The sequence below is a fragment of the Lutjanus erythropterus genome, chromosome 13 (assembly GCF_056507025.1).
Source record: "Lutjanus erythropterus isolate fLutEry1 chromosome 13, fLutEry1.hap2, whole genome shotgun sequence".
In the NCBI taxonomy this organism is placed as follows: domain Eukaryota; kingdom Metazoa; phylum Chordata; class Actinopteri; order Lutjaniformes; family Lutjanidae; genus Lutjanus; species Lutjanus erythropterus.
Window position 1 is genome coordinate 22,888,315 of NC_139329.1, and position 14,150 is coordinate 22,902,464.

Consider the following 14,150-nt stretch of genomic DNA (forward strand, 5'->3'; position numbering starts at 1 on the left):
AATTCTTGTTATTCCCAACATAAATCATATTCATTCAACTTTGTATTTATAACCTTGTCAGTATTTGGTTCGATTTCTGTAATTCAAACACCAAAACCACACAACTTTCTTCTCTGGTTTACCAGGAGCTCTAGGATGCTTTTCAGCATTGAATAAGTTATGACCAAAATGTTACAATTCTAAAATATGAAAATATAAAGCTTGGTCTCAAAATAGAGGGCAAAAAAGTGTTTGGGAATTATGTTTGATATTTCTGCCACTCATTCAGTTGTTGTGTTGTGAACTGTATTATCTTGAACAGGACATGTGCGTTTTGATCATACCATAAAAATGCAACTACAACACTGACTGTTATATTATATGCATCTAACAATAAAGACAAAAGATAATTTTCCAATTTCAACTGTTTTATTAATCCAAAAGTGTAGAGTTTATGCCACCAGAGCAGAAGCTGTAGAGGACTCGCTGTAAACAAAAGGAAAACAAACCATTAGAGGGAGCACTTCTCAAAAATACCATCACAGTATACAGAGCTACTAAAGGAAAACATGCAGGACTTGTTTATACTGACAAGAAAAATGGTGCCTGCTATTACAATCAATGTAAATATCCATATGTATTTGGTCCCAAGTATAACTGACCCTTTAGACTGAACTCCAGAATCTTTAAATGTAAATGAAAGTAAGGAAACCGATAAAATGTATGATTTCATTGTGTGAAGGGGACTGGCAGAGGTGACACCAAGTAGCCACTCTGCTAATTTACCTCCAGCTTTTTTTCTAGCACAACAGAAATATCACTACTCTCAATGATGGGAAGAGCAGGACAATGAATTGTGCATCTTTCCATGCATCCTTGTCACCATTTTTCATAACAAAAAATGCAAATGACAGTTAAATTGCTCACAAAATTATATTTTATCTGAAAATATAATTTGAAATAGCAAAGAGCATCAAACTGATCGTACTGTCTGCAAAAAGAACCTGGCAGTCGGTAAACCACCCAGCCAGATACACAACAGACCAACATTTGATTTGTGGCTGCTGTTGTTTCCAACCTAAATACAACAAAGAAAACTTCCCAAAGCAGAACTAATACGTACTACTTCCAGTTGGGGGCCAGTACTCTCTTGGTCTTGTAGTAACGGGCCAGCCTGTGGATTCTGCTCTCGATGAGAATCAGGCGGAACTTGGCGTCCTTGTCCTGCAAGTACAGTAGCAATGTTACAGATATTGTTAACTCCAAACACTGCAAGGCCACATTCATCATTAAGACTTCTTTTGCATCTTCTTCCTTGAGCATTCTGAATTTAATACAACTTTAAAAATATACCAAACTTAAACTAAAAAAAAGTGTATTTATGTGCAAACATTTGCTGGCACTTGCAAACAACTTGTCTTACTGTACCTTTCTGTTTCTCTCCAGATGCTTCCTGACTGCCACAGCCTTCTTGATGAGGTGGTAGAGATCCTCGGGCAGGTCAGGGGCCAGACCCTTGGACTTGAGGATCCTCAGGATCTTGTTGCCAGTGACGAAACGTACTTGGGCCACACCATGGGAGTCCCTCAGAATCACACCTAGGAAATAGACACAAATAGGGATTGAAACCTGAACAGTGTATGTTGCCCACAGGGTGCTTTATGCATTTGCCATGTCAGCTTTGTTATTAATAAATAAATTTTAATTTAATAAATGCAAGCATCAACAGCTAAATCTGAAGCATCATCCACTTCCTCAATTGAAACCAGTCTAACAGAAGCATAATGTTTCAAAAGCTAAAGGGAAACCACTCCAAACTGTAGTGAGTGTGGTTAATAAACCAGGTTTGCAAACGTAACAACTTATGTCAATGATACTAAGCTGGTGTCAAGCTTAAACTTCAAAACAAAATACAGACACAAAAAGCCTTCAGCAAGATTAGTATCACATTTCCACTCAAAAGTTGACAAGTTCTTAAAAAACAGATAATCAACTCCCATCTATCAAAAGACCTTTTCTCTGATGACCTCAATTCAATTCAAACCTCTCGCTGTGCTGTTAACAGGCTGAAATGCAAATTAAGTAGGGCTGCACAATTAAATGTAAAATTATTTAAATCACAACAGATCAGATATAATATCCAAATCGCAGAACCAAATCAGTTTTTGAAAAAGGCGTGAGAAGCATTACACTGATGTACTGTAAAGCTGCACAGATGCCCTGGTCTAGAAATCTTGTTACCCAGATGAAAACAAATTTGGTACAGACCAACAATCCAACAAGTGTCACACCATCCCGACTTAGTTTTTTTCAGTCAAACTGAAAATTGGACCACAAAAACAATCATTCCCACTACTTGTTTAGCTATTTCAGTCAAATAATCACAGCATGACTTTTTAGCCATATAGTGCAGCCTTAGAGTTTACTATACAATTACACTAAAAAGTTGAAAAATGTGCCTTAATGAGCCTCAGTGAAAGTATACAATTACTAGACAAAAGTGTTAGGCCCACAAATTCACATTCATGCAAGATACCAGTTGTGTGGGCAGATTGCTGACCAGACAGCCTGTTGTTTGAAATACCCTTTGTTTTGACCTGTGCTTTAGTGCTAATGCTAACATTTGGAGGGAAGCATAAAGTTTTGTTTGACACGACAATGTACAAAATTAAAATCCCAGTACAAAATTAATGCAACAGCATGCAAGCTACATACCTATATAAATGTTAACATGTTATTGAATCTGGCTCTTAAATCAGTAAAATCCTGCCATACAAATTTCCCTATTTGGAAAATTGTCCAGTTTCTAACAGACATAGTTGAAATTTTAAAATAGCGAACAGGAGCAAGATGCAGAAGTTGTTTATTTGTATAACTAGAAAAACTGACAGTGATGACAAGTGATCTACAACACCTGAGGGGCAATGTCCACTATTTTCCCTGCTCATTAGCAACAGTACAGTTTTTTTAAAAGTCTTTTTTTTTACAAAACTGCTCAAAGCTTTAAAAGTGCCCTATGAGAATTTATTGCAAAATAATTTTCTGCCAATGATTACTTGCTTCTCACAGCAGATACGATAAAATAATGTTTTGACCTTTTTTGTATTTTAAGAGTTCATATATCCTGTAGTCATTCACACAAAGTCAAGAAAAGCTAAAATATAGTGAACAAAGATCACCTATTTTGTAGTCCATTGCTCTGACCAAAGCTACTATGACTTACAGTCATATGCTGGCTTTTAGAGAGTACTTTGTCCAAGAAATCAAATATGCTTTGACATTATCAGTCAAGTTAGACTTTGTCTATAATGATCAGATATGTCATCAGAATGAACACGAATTTCTCACCATCAACCTATATTTTCCACCTAAACTAGATTCTGCTGTCAATTTAACAGTTGTGTTCAGATGAAAATGGACTAAGAGATAGCAAACATGCTATTTCAGCAATCATCCACATATTCAGCCAATGCTACACAATCCGACTTAACACAGCCACATGTACTATTCAAGCGCCGATTACTGCAGCCTGTTCAGTCAGTCAGAAATAAATATTAACTTTGTGAGGTCATGTTTAATAGCCTGCATAAACAAACACACAAAAGTACATTTATAGACCTAGATTGTCTCAGAAAAACTTACCGATCTGAGAGGGGGTCAGACCCTTTTTGGCCAGCTTGAAGATCTGCTCTTTGACATCATCAGATGTGAGCTTCAGCCACTGCAATTAATATTAAATGATTACCAACTGATCACATCGGCAATGAAACATTTGATTTCACTAAACGAGACTTAAACAGATTTCTGTAATACTCACAGTGGGAACACTGCGCCTGTAAGGCAGAGCTGACTGGGACAAGCCCTTTCTGTAAGAGAAAGGCATGCGACAAGTTAAGACACATTGGCAATGAGACGTGGAAACGTGAAAGTAAATATTTCAGACATGTTTTTAGAGAATGAAAGAAGGAAACTTATGTTTAGCATCTGGAATCCTTTGAATTTAATGATAGGCTGATGGCCCGGCTACCGCTAGCATCATGCTCGTGCTAGCGCTACCTACTGTAAAATTCAAGTTCTAAGTGACTTTGGTGGGTCATTAGTTGTTGAATTACTTCATCAACACCACGGTCAAATCTTGCATTTGGAATGTGAATGTGTAACATGTACCTGTCTAACTGTGAAGCTAAAGTCAAGCAGCTAAATCGTGGTGAGCTAATGCTAACGGTAGCTAGCTGAAGATGGATGTCGGCTTGCGGTTGACTATATTTAAGTTATTTTCTCGCTTCTGTGTTGAAATGAAGAGCTCAATTTGGTCTTCAGCCATCCATAACATGTTTACACGCCATATCATGCCGTCTAAATCGATCAGATGGCAGAAATTTTAACTCAAAATAATAAAAAGAGAGCTCACCCGGGAGCGTGCATGCGACCCATGATGGCGGTAGAGGAAGAGAGGCCGCACACGCGACAGAAAATGGTATTTTGCGCCTGCGTCGGAAGTGATGTAATGACGTAGGCACGGCATACGGACGTCGCCTCACGTATTCAAGATGTTGTAATTTTTATAAATATTTTGTACTTTCTGGTTATTATCAAGAACTGCATCAATGTGACATAATGCAAAGATATATTGAGAACAATAAGACAAAACTAATTATATATCTGATACATTTCTAATGGACGGATGACATTATTTGGACTTTTTCTAAAATGTTCTTCTATTTTTCCTTTCTTGGAGCTTTGTATATGTATCCCTGGTATGGGCAGCGTTGTGTTTTTTGTTGTGTGTTATGTAAAATAAATAAAACAAATAAATTTTAGCAAGTTTTCCTTGCATCGTTTTTATGAAACTGAGAAAAGACATAAATGATGAATGTGATGGAAGCATTTTGTGATGCATGTCATGTCAGTTGCACTGATGTATCAGAAAATCTGTGAATCTTTTGTTACAAATATTAAAGTAGATTAATTTTGCTTTTATTCTGGTTAGATTTCACTAAGTAGACCTTTTACACAGCATTTTGACATGACATAGTAGGATAAAAACAGATGCTACCAATGACACTAATTATGTTCCATTCATTCTACTCCATTCATGTCAAACAGAGTTGGAATGCTTCTATTGTTAATGTTGGCTCACTGAAAAAGGCTCGGCTACATTTATTAGTATCATTGGTGACACTTGCATTTACCCCACTATTTCATATCAATATGGCTCCTGTAAAAGGTCTATAGTTACCAGTAATCACTGATTATTCGTTCTCAGTCTGTAATGAACTGTATATATCTCAGATTATTGAATGAATATGAATTTACTTAAAACTTTGTAATTATCTGATGCTACAGTGACAAACACTTCTATTACCTACAAATATTTTATTGCTTTTGCTGAAAACAGCACACCTTAAAGGGAACAATACTGCACAGTACTGCAACATCTTACAATGTTGCAGTACTGTGCAGTATTGTATTTAAGATAATATATATTTAAGATAATATTGTGCAGGCATAGTATTATCTTAAATTTTATGTTTTTTTAAAAGGGGCCCTTGGAACCAAATGCATTCTTAGAGCCCCAATCAACTATACTGCATTTCTGTATGCGAATCCCCTGACTATTTTAATTTAATGAGATTATTACCCAACAAATGATGAATCTGTCCAATGTAGAAGACTGTAGGAGTAGGTATCTGTAGCTCTAGAGAAAAATATATTTGAGGCATTTTCTCCAGCTGAGTCAGTTCCAGATACCATATTTACTTACAAAAGTTCAGGTGGTAGAGAGTGGTTGGTGGTTTGATTTCCAGCTCCACCTGTCCACATATTGAAATGTCCTAATGAAAGACAGGCTGAACCCTAAATTGCTCCAAATGTGTATGCACGATTTAAAAAAAGTGAAGTTGGATTAGATAAAAGCGTGAATTGATTTTATCATTAGGGTTTGATATAACAAGTGGCTGTCCAGATGTTGTCCCAGGGTTTAAAACTAACCCTGAAATCACAATTTTAGTATACACTAAAATGAAGACCTTGGCTTGTGACCGCAGTGCCTTTGAGATGAAGAAATCTGTGTAAAATAAAACCAGTGTAGCCTCGAACAAGCCAAACTTACACCTGCATTAGTGGAGGTAATCATCAGCCAGCTGTAGTTTTACCATGCACTTAGTTTGACTGAATACAACCCTTATGTGACACATCAAAATAGATTAAAATAGTACAACGTAAGATGGCCAGTATGTGTCTGTAATTCATGCATTGCATCCGCACCCAACATATTATATATAACAAACAACAAAGCATCACAGCGTATTTGTTCCAAAAACATTTAATATGCTTAAGGAAAGAGGGATTACAGTACACACTGATCCATTCGGGTTACAGGTCACCAATTAAGAATAAATAACTGGCCATGTTAATACAAACTCTGCTTGCTTTCTTTGTACAGTCACTAAAAGAGTGGATCAAGTCACTAATATTCATAGTGTGAGTGTTGCTCTTAGATCACAATGTCTTGTAGATCTTCTCTTAAAAAAACTTTTCAGATAAATTCATCTTAATTTCTTTATTAAACATTAACAACAATTTATAGTTAGCGAGTGGAGAGGAAAGCAGCTAATCTCTTGCTCAGGATCTTGTTCCCTTTTTGTGAAGATGTTTTAAGAAGAAGTTGCCCTTTCGGTGCTGATCTGTGGTTCAGTTTGCCTGACATTCCCTCAGCATGAAGAATGTTTTCTCACTTTATCATAAAATCTGTCTGGGTCTGGACTTCACTGGCAGTTTAAGTTATTAGTAACTTTTTACCCAGTTAAAGGGATAGTTTGGAGTATTTGACGTTGGGTTTTAATAGGTACTTAACAATAGTCGGTGTATTACCTCCAGCAGATTGCAAAGATTAGAAGCAGAGAGGAGCACCAGCATGGAATGTAAGAAATGTGTTGATGTGGACAGGGTCAGCAACAAAACTTACTTTAGCCACTTAAAAAAGGTCCATCTAAAAAAAGAATTATATCAGTTTAAGTGTAAACTATATCTCAAATGTTTTCTCCACTTTAACTTGACATCAGAAAGCATTTTCTGGTGAAATATGGCAGTTATATATGCCAAAGATCGCTCTCTCCATACAAACCAAACTCTAAAGGCAAAATCAGTTATTTTACTGTGCAAAACCCAGAGTTGCTGGTCTACCAATCATTAAACAAACTTAACAGATTGAGGCAGCAACTCCCAGGCTGTGCGAGGTAAAATGACTGATTTTGGAGTTTGGTTAGTTTGGAGAGAGCAAAATTTGTCTTATCAGAAAAGGCTCTCTGATAGGTGGATAATTTTTTAGGTTGCTAAAATACATTTTGTTGCTGACCCTGTCCAAAGCAGTACATTACTTTGCTTCTGTGCTGGTACTCCTCTCTGCTTCTCCTAACTAGGGGCATGCCGAGCACCGTCCACTGTATGTACTACACCAACAATCAATAAATAGCTCATACAATCCCACTTCAAATAATCTGCAATCCCTTTAATCATCACGGCGTCATTACACCACTATTAGGCACTGGGAGTGAGTGTGGTATTGCTGCCTGAGCTGAAACAGCCTCCTGTCCAGACTCCAGCATTTGAAAACTGTGAAATGTGGTTTTAAAACACATGAAGGAAACCCTGAACTGACTTTATGATCAGCATTAGTGGGCAACCGCTATCTCTTCATCCGGAGCACAGACAAGAACGTGCTCCAAAGCTTATGATACAAGTTCCCCTTTAAGGTGTGCTGTGTGAAAATAGTCAAGTAATCAAGAAAGACCTGGTAGTGTGCATTTAGTGGCAGTCCACTGTTATAAAAAAAAAAAAACCTTTATGGTGCCAGTGCAGCACCAAAACCTGCTCTGGAAGGACTATTGATATAGCTTTACAGAATATAGATTTATCTTTAATAAGGACATATCAGATTGTTAATAAAATATATATAGCAATAAGGCCAAGTTGAGCATTACAGAGATTGTGAGCACAAACAAAGGCACCCTGTTCAGCTCCCATCTCAGGAGAGTGGTTTGATTTGCCATTCTTCTCACTGCTTTTGGCACGTTCTTGGGGAATCGTAAGGTCACTGTTGATTTCCTGGAATCTGGTGTGCTGGACTACTCTACCCAGAAGTGTCTGCTGCAAAGCAGGAAACCCTGATGCCTCTTATTTGTCTATGTAGAAAATAAACAAGGAAAATGTAAAAATGAGCCCCCTTTCTATTCCTTAAAAAATAAATGTGTCAATCTATATATACTCTTCTGAAAGTAAGCCGTTTTGGTCCTCTAATATCAAAATGTACAAAACATTACAGCTCTTCGTTATAGTTTAGGAAAAAAGAGACAAAATAAGTAGAGATTGTTTGTCACAGAAACAATCTTGATTAGTTAAAGAAAAATAGCGAAGAATGGAGAGCAGGCTCCTCTTTGAGGGTGTCTGAATTGGCCTGTTCGGTTGCCCTTTGAGGGTGCGTCGAAGGAGTTTTTAAGTCTGCATTCATGTCATATGGGAACAACCACAGGAGCAACATGATCAGTATTATAAGCAAAGAGTTGGAGGTGTTCAACTGTGATTGAAGCTGTAAGGACACCATGATGAAATTCTGTGGAATCAGGCAGTTATGTACTTAGTGATACATGTTTTTACAGTTGTATCCTGCCATGATATCTTAAGAATAATAATTACAACATGTGAAAGAAAAGGTCCATTTGGTTTGTGAGATTTGAAGTCCATCTCCAGACCCCCATGTTCTGAAGTAGTATTTTTTTGAGCTGAAAACAGAGGTGTTCAGTATTTTCAAGTAAGGCCGGATGTGTCGCCTTTCCCATATGATGTGAATGCAGCTTTAGTCTGGAGAGGCGGCGGCGTTCCCGGCGTCGGGAGAGGCAGGTGGGGGCTAGAAATAGGGGACGGCCGTAAGTTTGTACCACTTGACCGTCTCCTTGCTGAGGTCAAAGTCTTTGAGTCTGAGCGTGATGCCGCCCAGGAAGTAGTTTTCACGCAGCGACTCGGCACTGAGCACGCTCAGTTGAAGCTCCCGCAGGCCTAAGGTCTCCTTGCTGTAGCCGCTGTACACCAACTGTGGAAGAAGAGGAGGAAAATGTGAAGTTCTTGTTTGCAGGGTATCTGCAGGTTTTAACAAGTTACATTTAAGACTTTTAAAAAACCTTTTAGAGACCATAATGAAAACAACTGAAGACCATATTCATACTGACAAAACAGTACAAAGGATATGAAGAAAAATCTGAGTCCCAGAATTACTTGGGGCTGAATTCTGGTGATGCTCCGAATGTGAACACAGCTGGTGGTTAAATGTTTTTCTCATTCAGTATGCGACTCTAATTCTTTATACAAAAAGTTGTTTGAGTGTTTTCTTGCACAAGGTGCAACACTAAATGTCTTCTTGCTGCACTTGCACCATTTGCATTAGTCGTTTTTGGTTCCATGTAGGTTTTGTTTTGTCATTGTTACAGTGTGATCAATACAAAACACATTTAAAACCAAGACTGAAGTTGTAACATCATGCGATTTAATACAAATAAAATAAAATTCATATTCCAATCAATTTTATGACCTTGCTGATGTAATTTAACATTTTCAGGCTTAAAATTCAGATAATTGGATTTTAGACTTCTAAACAAAATGCAGAAACTTTGTATTTGGTTTAACAGAATGTACTGATCAAAAGAAAACCTCCCTGGTTTATTTTAACATTAATAAAACCAAAACCATTGATTTCCTAACCATCTCATTGAAAGTAGGGTTCCTGGTTTTCCTCGAGGTCTTTGTCTTGCGTTTGGAAGTCTTGTGTGGATCTGGCAGCAGGTAGGTTTTCACATACGGGTTGGGATCTGTTCCATCTTCAGAAACCTGCAGTGAAGGAGCAGATGGATTATTCTTATGACGACAGATAAACAAAATAAGAATGAAACTGCATAACTGTCAAAGCTGCATCTCTGGATATGTATTAAATCATTGCTGTGTTTACCAGATCTCTGATGTGCATGACCATGATGAACAGAGTGCTGTTCCTGTAGGAGATGGAGAGTTTCACTTCTCCTTCAACCCGACCAGAAGTGGGACTCAAAGGAGGCTCTGCAACAATCACATACCAGAAATCACACATCCAGGGATTAAAGCAAGAAAAATTATTGTCCTGGTGAAAATATGTTTAATATATTCGATTAAGTATCACATACATTTAAAACTTCTCTAAGCCTGAACTTGTGGCATGGTGTCTGAGAACTTTAAACCCGAGTGATCAGACTGCATTTGTATGACTCTGAACATCACCAGCCCCTTTGCATGGGTTGCTGTGGTAACAATGAAGGCTTCGGTAAATATTCACGCTGGTGATGCTGTTTTCCAGCACAGAAGCTTGAGAAATTCCATCTTTGCCTATACAGAAGCCTCCTCAAAGTGCCAGCAGGCATTTCTTTCCAGTGTCTGTCCACAGACTGTTGTTCTGTGTGGTTCTCTATGCTGCTCTGCTAATAGTAGCATGGTTTCTGCTCTCATTCTGGATTTAACCTTGTCAATGTGTGTCACGTTGCACGTGATGCAAATGTAAAACTGAAATCTGAACTAAGACACACCTTTAGACGCATTGCCTTTCAGACCACTTCTAAATGTGGCTTGCATTTGATTTGCAAAAATCACATTTCATGTATTTTATTTTCTGTCCAGAGTTTGTAAAATCAATCTGGTTACAATCTGGATATACTGAAAAATAGACTTGATCTGGCAGTCTGAACGACGCCTAAAGTGGTTAAGTGACTATCAACATTACAGCTGTTCAGCAACAATCTCCTTTTGTTGTTCACATTATATGTGTCACAGTGAGAATGACAAACACTTAAAGAATGTGAATTAAAAATGTAGTTACTTACCTGGTGCTTTGGGTGTGGCATCTAAACCTTCTGTCTTGTCATCCCGTGCGATTGGATGAAAGAAGGTGTAGACCAGATCACACTAACAAACACAGAACAGAGATTACTTCATTGACTGGTACAGAATACAGACATTGTCCCACAAAGTTTACGGATTACTGAGTGTGTGTGTGTGTGTACCTGCGTGACTTCAGTGGAGCTCCTCATCAGGTTGTGGACATAGTTATTGAGCTCCAGCTTCCTCTTGGCCGCCACTTCTTTGATGTGGGTGCGCCCAAGCACCATCTTGTTAGGGAAACTAGAGATGAGGAAAGAGACCAGGTGAATTATGACAAACTCCCATTCAGTGACAGAGTGCACACTCACCGAGATGAAAAAACAAGTGAGAGGAAACAGCGTCAAGTCAGAATATTTTCACACCTAACTTGGTGAATTAAGGATTTATTTTGACCAAACCAGAGCTGGTGATTGTTGGTAGAATGACAAGACTAACCAAGACAGTTTAGATGAGTATTAACTTTACTTTGAATCTGTTGTGTTTGAATGACGTGTGTGTTACAGACTTAACAAAGCAATTAAGCTTGTCTTAGTTGAAAGAAAGCTGAATTCAGGAGGTGTACAGTTGTATTTTTCTGTTTAATAAAGAAAACAGGGGTAAGAATGTTTGCTTTTTCATATTTGTGAGCTCTTTTTGTTTATTTATTTGATGTAGCAAACGTACATCAGCATCAGCATGAACTGACTATTCGCAACATTATATGTTAACAACACTTTTAAGTAATTCCGATCAGTAATTAAGAGGCTGAGTTTCACAGTGAGGGTGATGTCTTACCTCGGCAGCTTCCAGAGGGGGAAGAGGATGGTGAGTTTGTTGTGGAGCTCCTGAAATTCATCAAAAGTGCGGAAAACAAACTGGGGCTCATTCTGACCTTCCCTCAGGATCCTCACCACATACGTCTGCACAGAGAGGACAGGGAGGGAGACAGACACACAGTCAGGTGTCAGTACTTTTATAGTTTATATCCAGAGATGAATAAGTAAGTAGTTTTAAGACAAAAATGACAGTGAAACTCACATAGTGCTTGTCGGGGTTGTATCTCTTCTGGAAGGAGAAGATGGAGGCATGGAGGATGCGGCCCTCCTGTTTCAGAGTGTAAGTCTTGGGGGAGAAGGACAGGATGGGCTCGTCGTTGGCTGGCAAACCAGAGAACCGTAGCTGGGCGAGATTGTGGATGAAGAAGTTGAACTTGGTGGCCACGCTGCCCAGACTGGACTCTATGAGCCTGGAGGAAGAAAAAATATGAGAGAAATCAGAGAGATTTAAATTCAAATACAGCTGTTAGATAAGACAGTTTTCTCAAATCAACAAACTTAGTTAAAATCTAACCTGACAAGTCTTACAAAAACAAGGTCCACCTGATACTATTTCTAGTGTGTCAGGATCTTTTGTTGCTGGAATGTGACACAGCAGCTTTTCTTTTCCTTCCTATGATTATATTGCCACCTGGTGGATTTAGAGTTTGTAGCAGCAAAGAAGAAAGAAATATCCTTGAACTCAAAATAACCGATCTGACCAAAATAACAGCTGTGGGAATACATGGGAATACTTCAGAAGAGAAGAAAAAAGATTCAGAAGAGTGCTTCATTCCCCCCCTTTTTTGTGAAGTTTCCAAGAGTTGTCAAAACTGCCATTTTATGTTCTTTACTGAAACAGGAGTGGAGACAGATTAGTGTGGGAGAACAGAAGTTAATGTATTTACCTGGTGAAGAAGATCGTTGCCTCGGCGTCTGTGTTGTGAGGCTGCAGAGCATCAAACACGTACTTTAGATCCTGAGAGCCGGTCAGCTCTGGCAGGCCGGAAGACGTCATCTATGACACACAGACACACCACAAGAAGAAGAAGTTGAACACACGAGTTCAAATATATTTTTTGGGTTTTTTCAGTTAGTCGTTTAGCAGATTTAGTCATTTATTAGCTATCATTCATACACTGACGTTATAAAATAAAATCTTTGCATGCGGCACATGTAACAATAGAATCAGAATTTACTCTTCAGAATAGCATACATCCATATTAAATAATGTTTAGTACATTAAGTTAATTAATAGCACATAACAGCATGATACACCATTGTGACTATAATTTCATTTTTCTTTTGGTTTTGTCATTTTGTATGATTGATCTACAGCATCATTTTAAAAATAAAGCTAGTTACAAAAGTCAATGTGAAAATTAGTTACACTTAAAATCTTTTCATTTTCCCTCACTGCCTTTTAAACGTTGTTTTAATGCATCCTTTTGTAAAGCGCTGTGAACTCCCTCAGTGTTTGAAAAGTGATACAAATACACTTTCCCCTTTGGAAATACAATAAACAGCAGACATTCTTTTGAGAACCATCAAGAGACCAAATACAATATCATACTCTATAAAGAGACATTTCCGGGACAAAAATTAAGCACTGATTTATTACGAAGGCACAACTGCTTTGTTTGCAAATCCTGGCTCTTGCAGGTGCAAAAGAAAACAGGTGAACTACATAAGGAGAACATTTTAAAAAGGAGGACAAAACTACTTGAAAGACTGACAAAGAATAAGATGCTCAATGTACAAAAATGTACTAAGAAACCAAGATGCAGGAACAAGAATCTAGAACAAATGAACTACAACTAGAGCAGCATCTTTTTGTTGATCAATCATGTGGGTGACTGATATAAAATTAATCAGAGAAACTATTTTGTTAATCAACCACTCATATAAATGCCCCAAAGTTCCTGGTTCCAGCTTCTGCAATGTGAGAATTTGCTACTATTCTTTGTTTTACATAATTATAAGCTGAATGTCTTTGGGGTTCTGGGTTTTGAACTGGTAGTTGGACAAAACATCTCAAGATGTCACCTTCAGCTCTGGGAAATTTATATTGTTGTATTTCTTTCTGCTATGTATGTAAGTATAAATAACTGGTGTGTTTATAGATCTGTGCTATATGTGTGCGCATGGTTTTATGTATGTGTGTGTGTGTTCTGTCTCACCAGTGACAGCAGGTTGAGGAAAAGCCCAGAGTGCTTGCGGATGAGGTTGTAGGCCTGGCAACACAAGTCTACAAACAGCTGGAAACGACTGGTGGGACGCTCGCCTCCGTTGATGACGTACGCCATGTCAGAGGTCAGAACGAACGGAGCTCGGTCCCTGATGGGAAACACAGAGGGGAGGAGAGAAGGGTTAAACTCAGCTCTGAGGAGGGTTAGCCAAGAAATAATGAAAAAAAAGGTT

The 14,150-nt window shown here is 38.1% G+C and overlaps 2 protein-coding genes and 1 non-coding gene across 3 annotated transcripts in view; all 3 read right to left on the reverse strand.

The window, feature by feature from the left end:
• Positions 1 to 389: 389 nt before the first annotated feature.
• rps13 (ribosomal protein S13) lies at positions 390 to 4,498 on the reverse strand. The gene is made up of 6 exons (XM_084733458.1): positions 4,391 to 4,498; positions 3,797 to 3,845; positions 3,622 to 3,700; positions 1,408 to 1,577; positions 1,103 to 1,203; positions 390 to 465 (listed from the first exon to the last, which is right to left on the reverse strand). The coding sequence occupies exons 1-6, from the start codon at positions 4,411 to 4,413 to the stop codon at positions 432 to 434; spliced, it is 456 nt and encodes a 151-aa protein (XP_084589584.1). The 5' UTR covers positions 4,414 to 4,498; the 3' UTR covers positions 390 to 431.
• On the reverse strand, positions 710 to 841 carry LOC146316548 (small nucleolar RNA SNORA19). The gene has a single exon (XR_014771818.1). It is a non-coding gene; the product is annotated as a small nucleolar RNA SNORA19 (small nucleolar RNA).
• Positions 4,499 to 8,721: 4,223 nt separating the features above from the next.
• Positions 8,722 to 14,150, reverse strand: part of pik3c2a (phosphatidylinositol-4-phosphate 3-kinase, catalytic subunit type 2 alpha) — a 56,596-nt gene continuing 51,167 nt past the window's right edge. The window contains exons 25-33 of the mRNA XM_084734266.1: positions 13,910 to 14,066; positions 12,638 to 12,747; positions 11,953 to 12,160; positions 11,710 to 11,834; positions 11,058 to 11,175; positions 10,878 to 10,959; positions 9,977 to 10,083; positions 9,733 to 9,858; positions 8,722 to 9,067 (exon numbers count right to left, since the gene is read on the reverse strand). Coding sequence (XP_084590392.1) covers positions 8,885 to 9,067; positions 9,733 to 9,858; positions 9,977 to 10,083; positions 10,878 to 10,959; positions 11,058 to 11,175; positions 11,710 to 11,834; positions 11,953 to 12,160; positions 12,638 to 12,747; positions 13,910 to 14,066 — 1,216 coding nt within the window. The 3' untranslated portion in view covers positions 8,722 to 8,884. The remainder of the gene's footprint in view (positions 9,068 to 9,732; positions 9,859 to 9,976; positions 10,084 to 10,877; positions 10,960 to 11,057; positions 11,176 to 11,709; positions 11,835 to 11,952; positions 12,161 to 12,637; positions 12,748 to 13,909; positions 14,067 to 14,150) is intronic.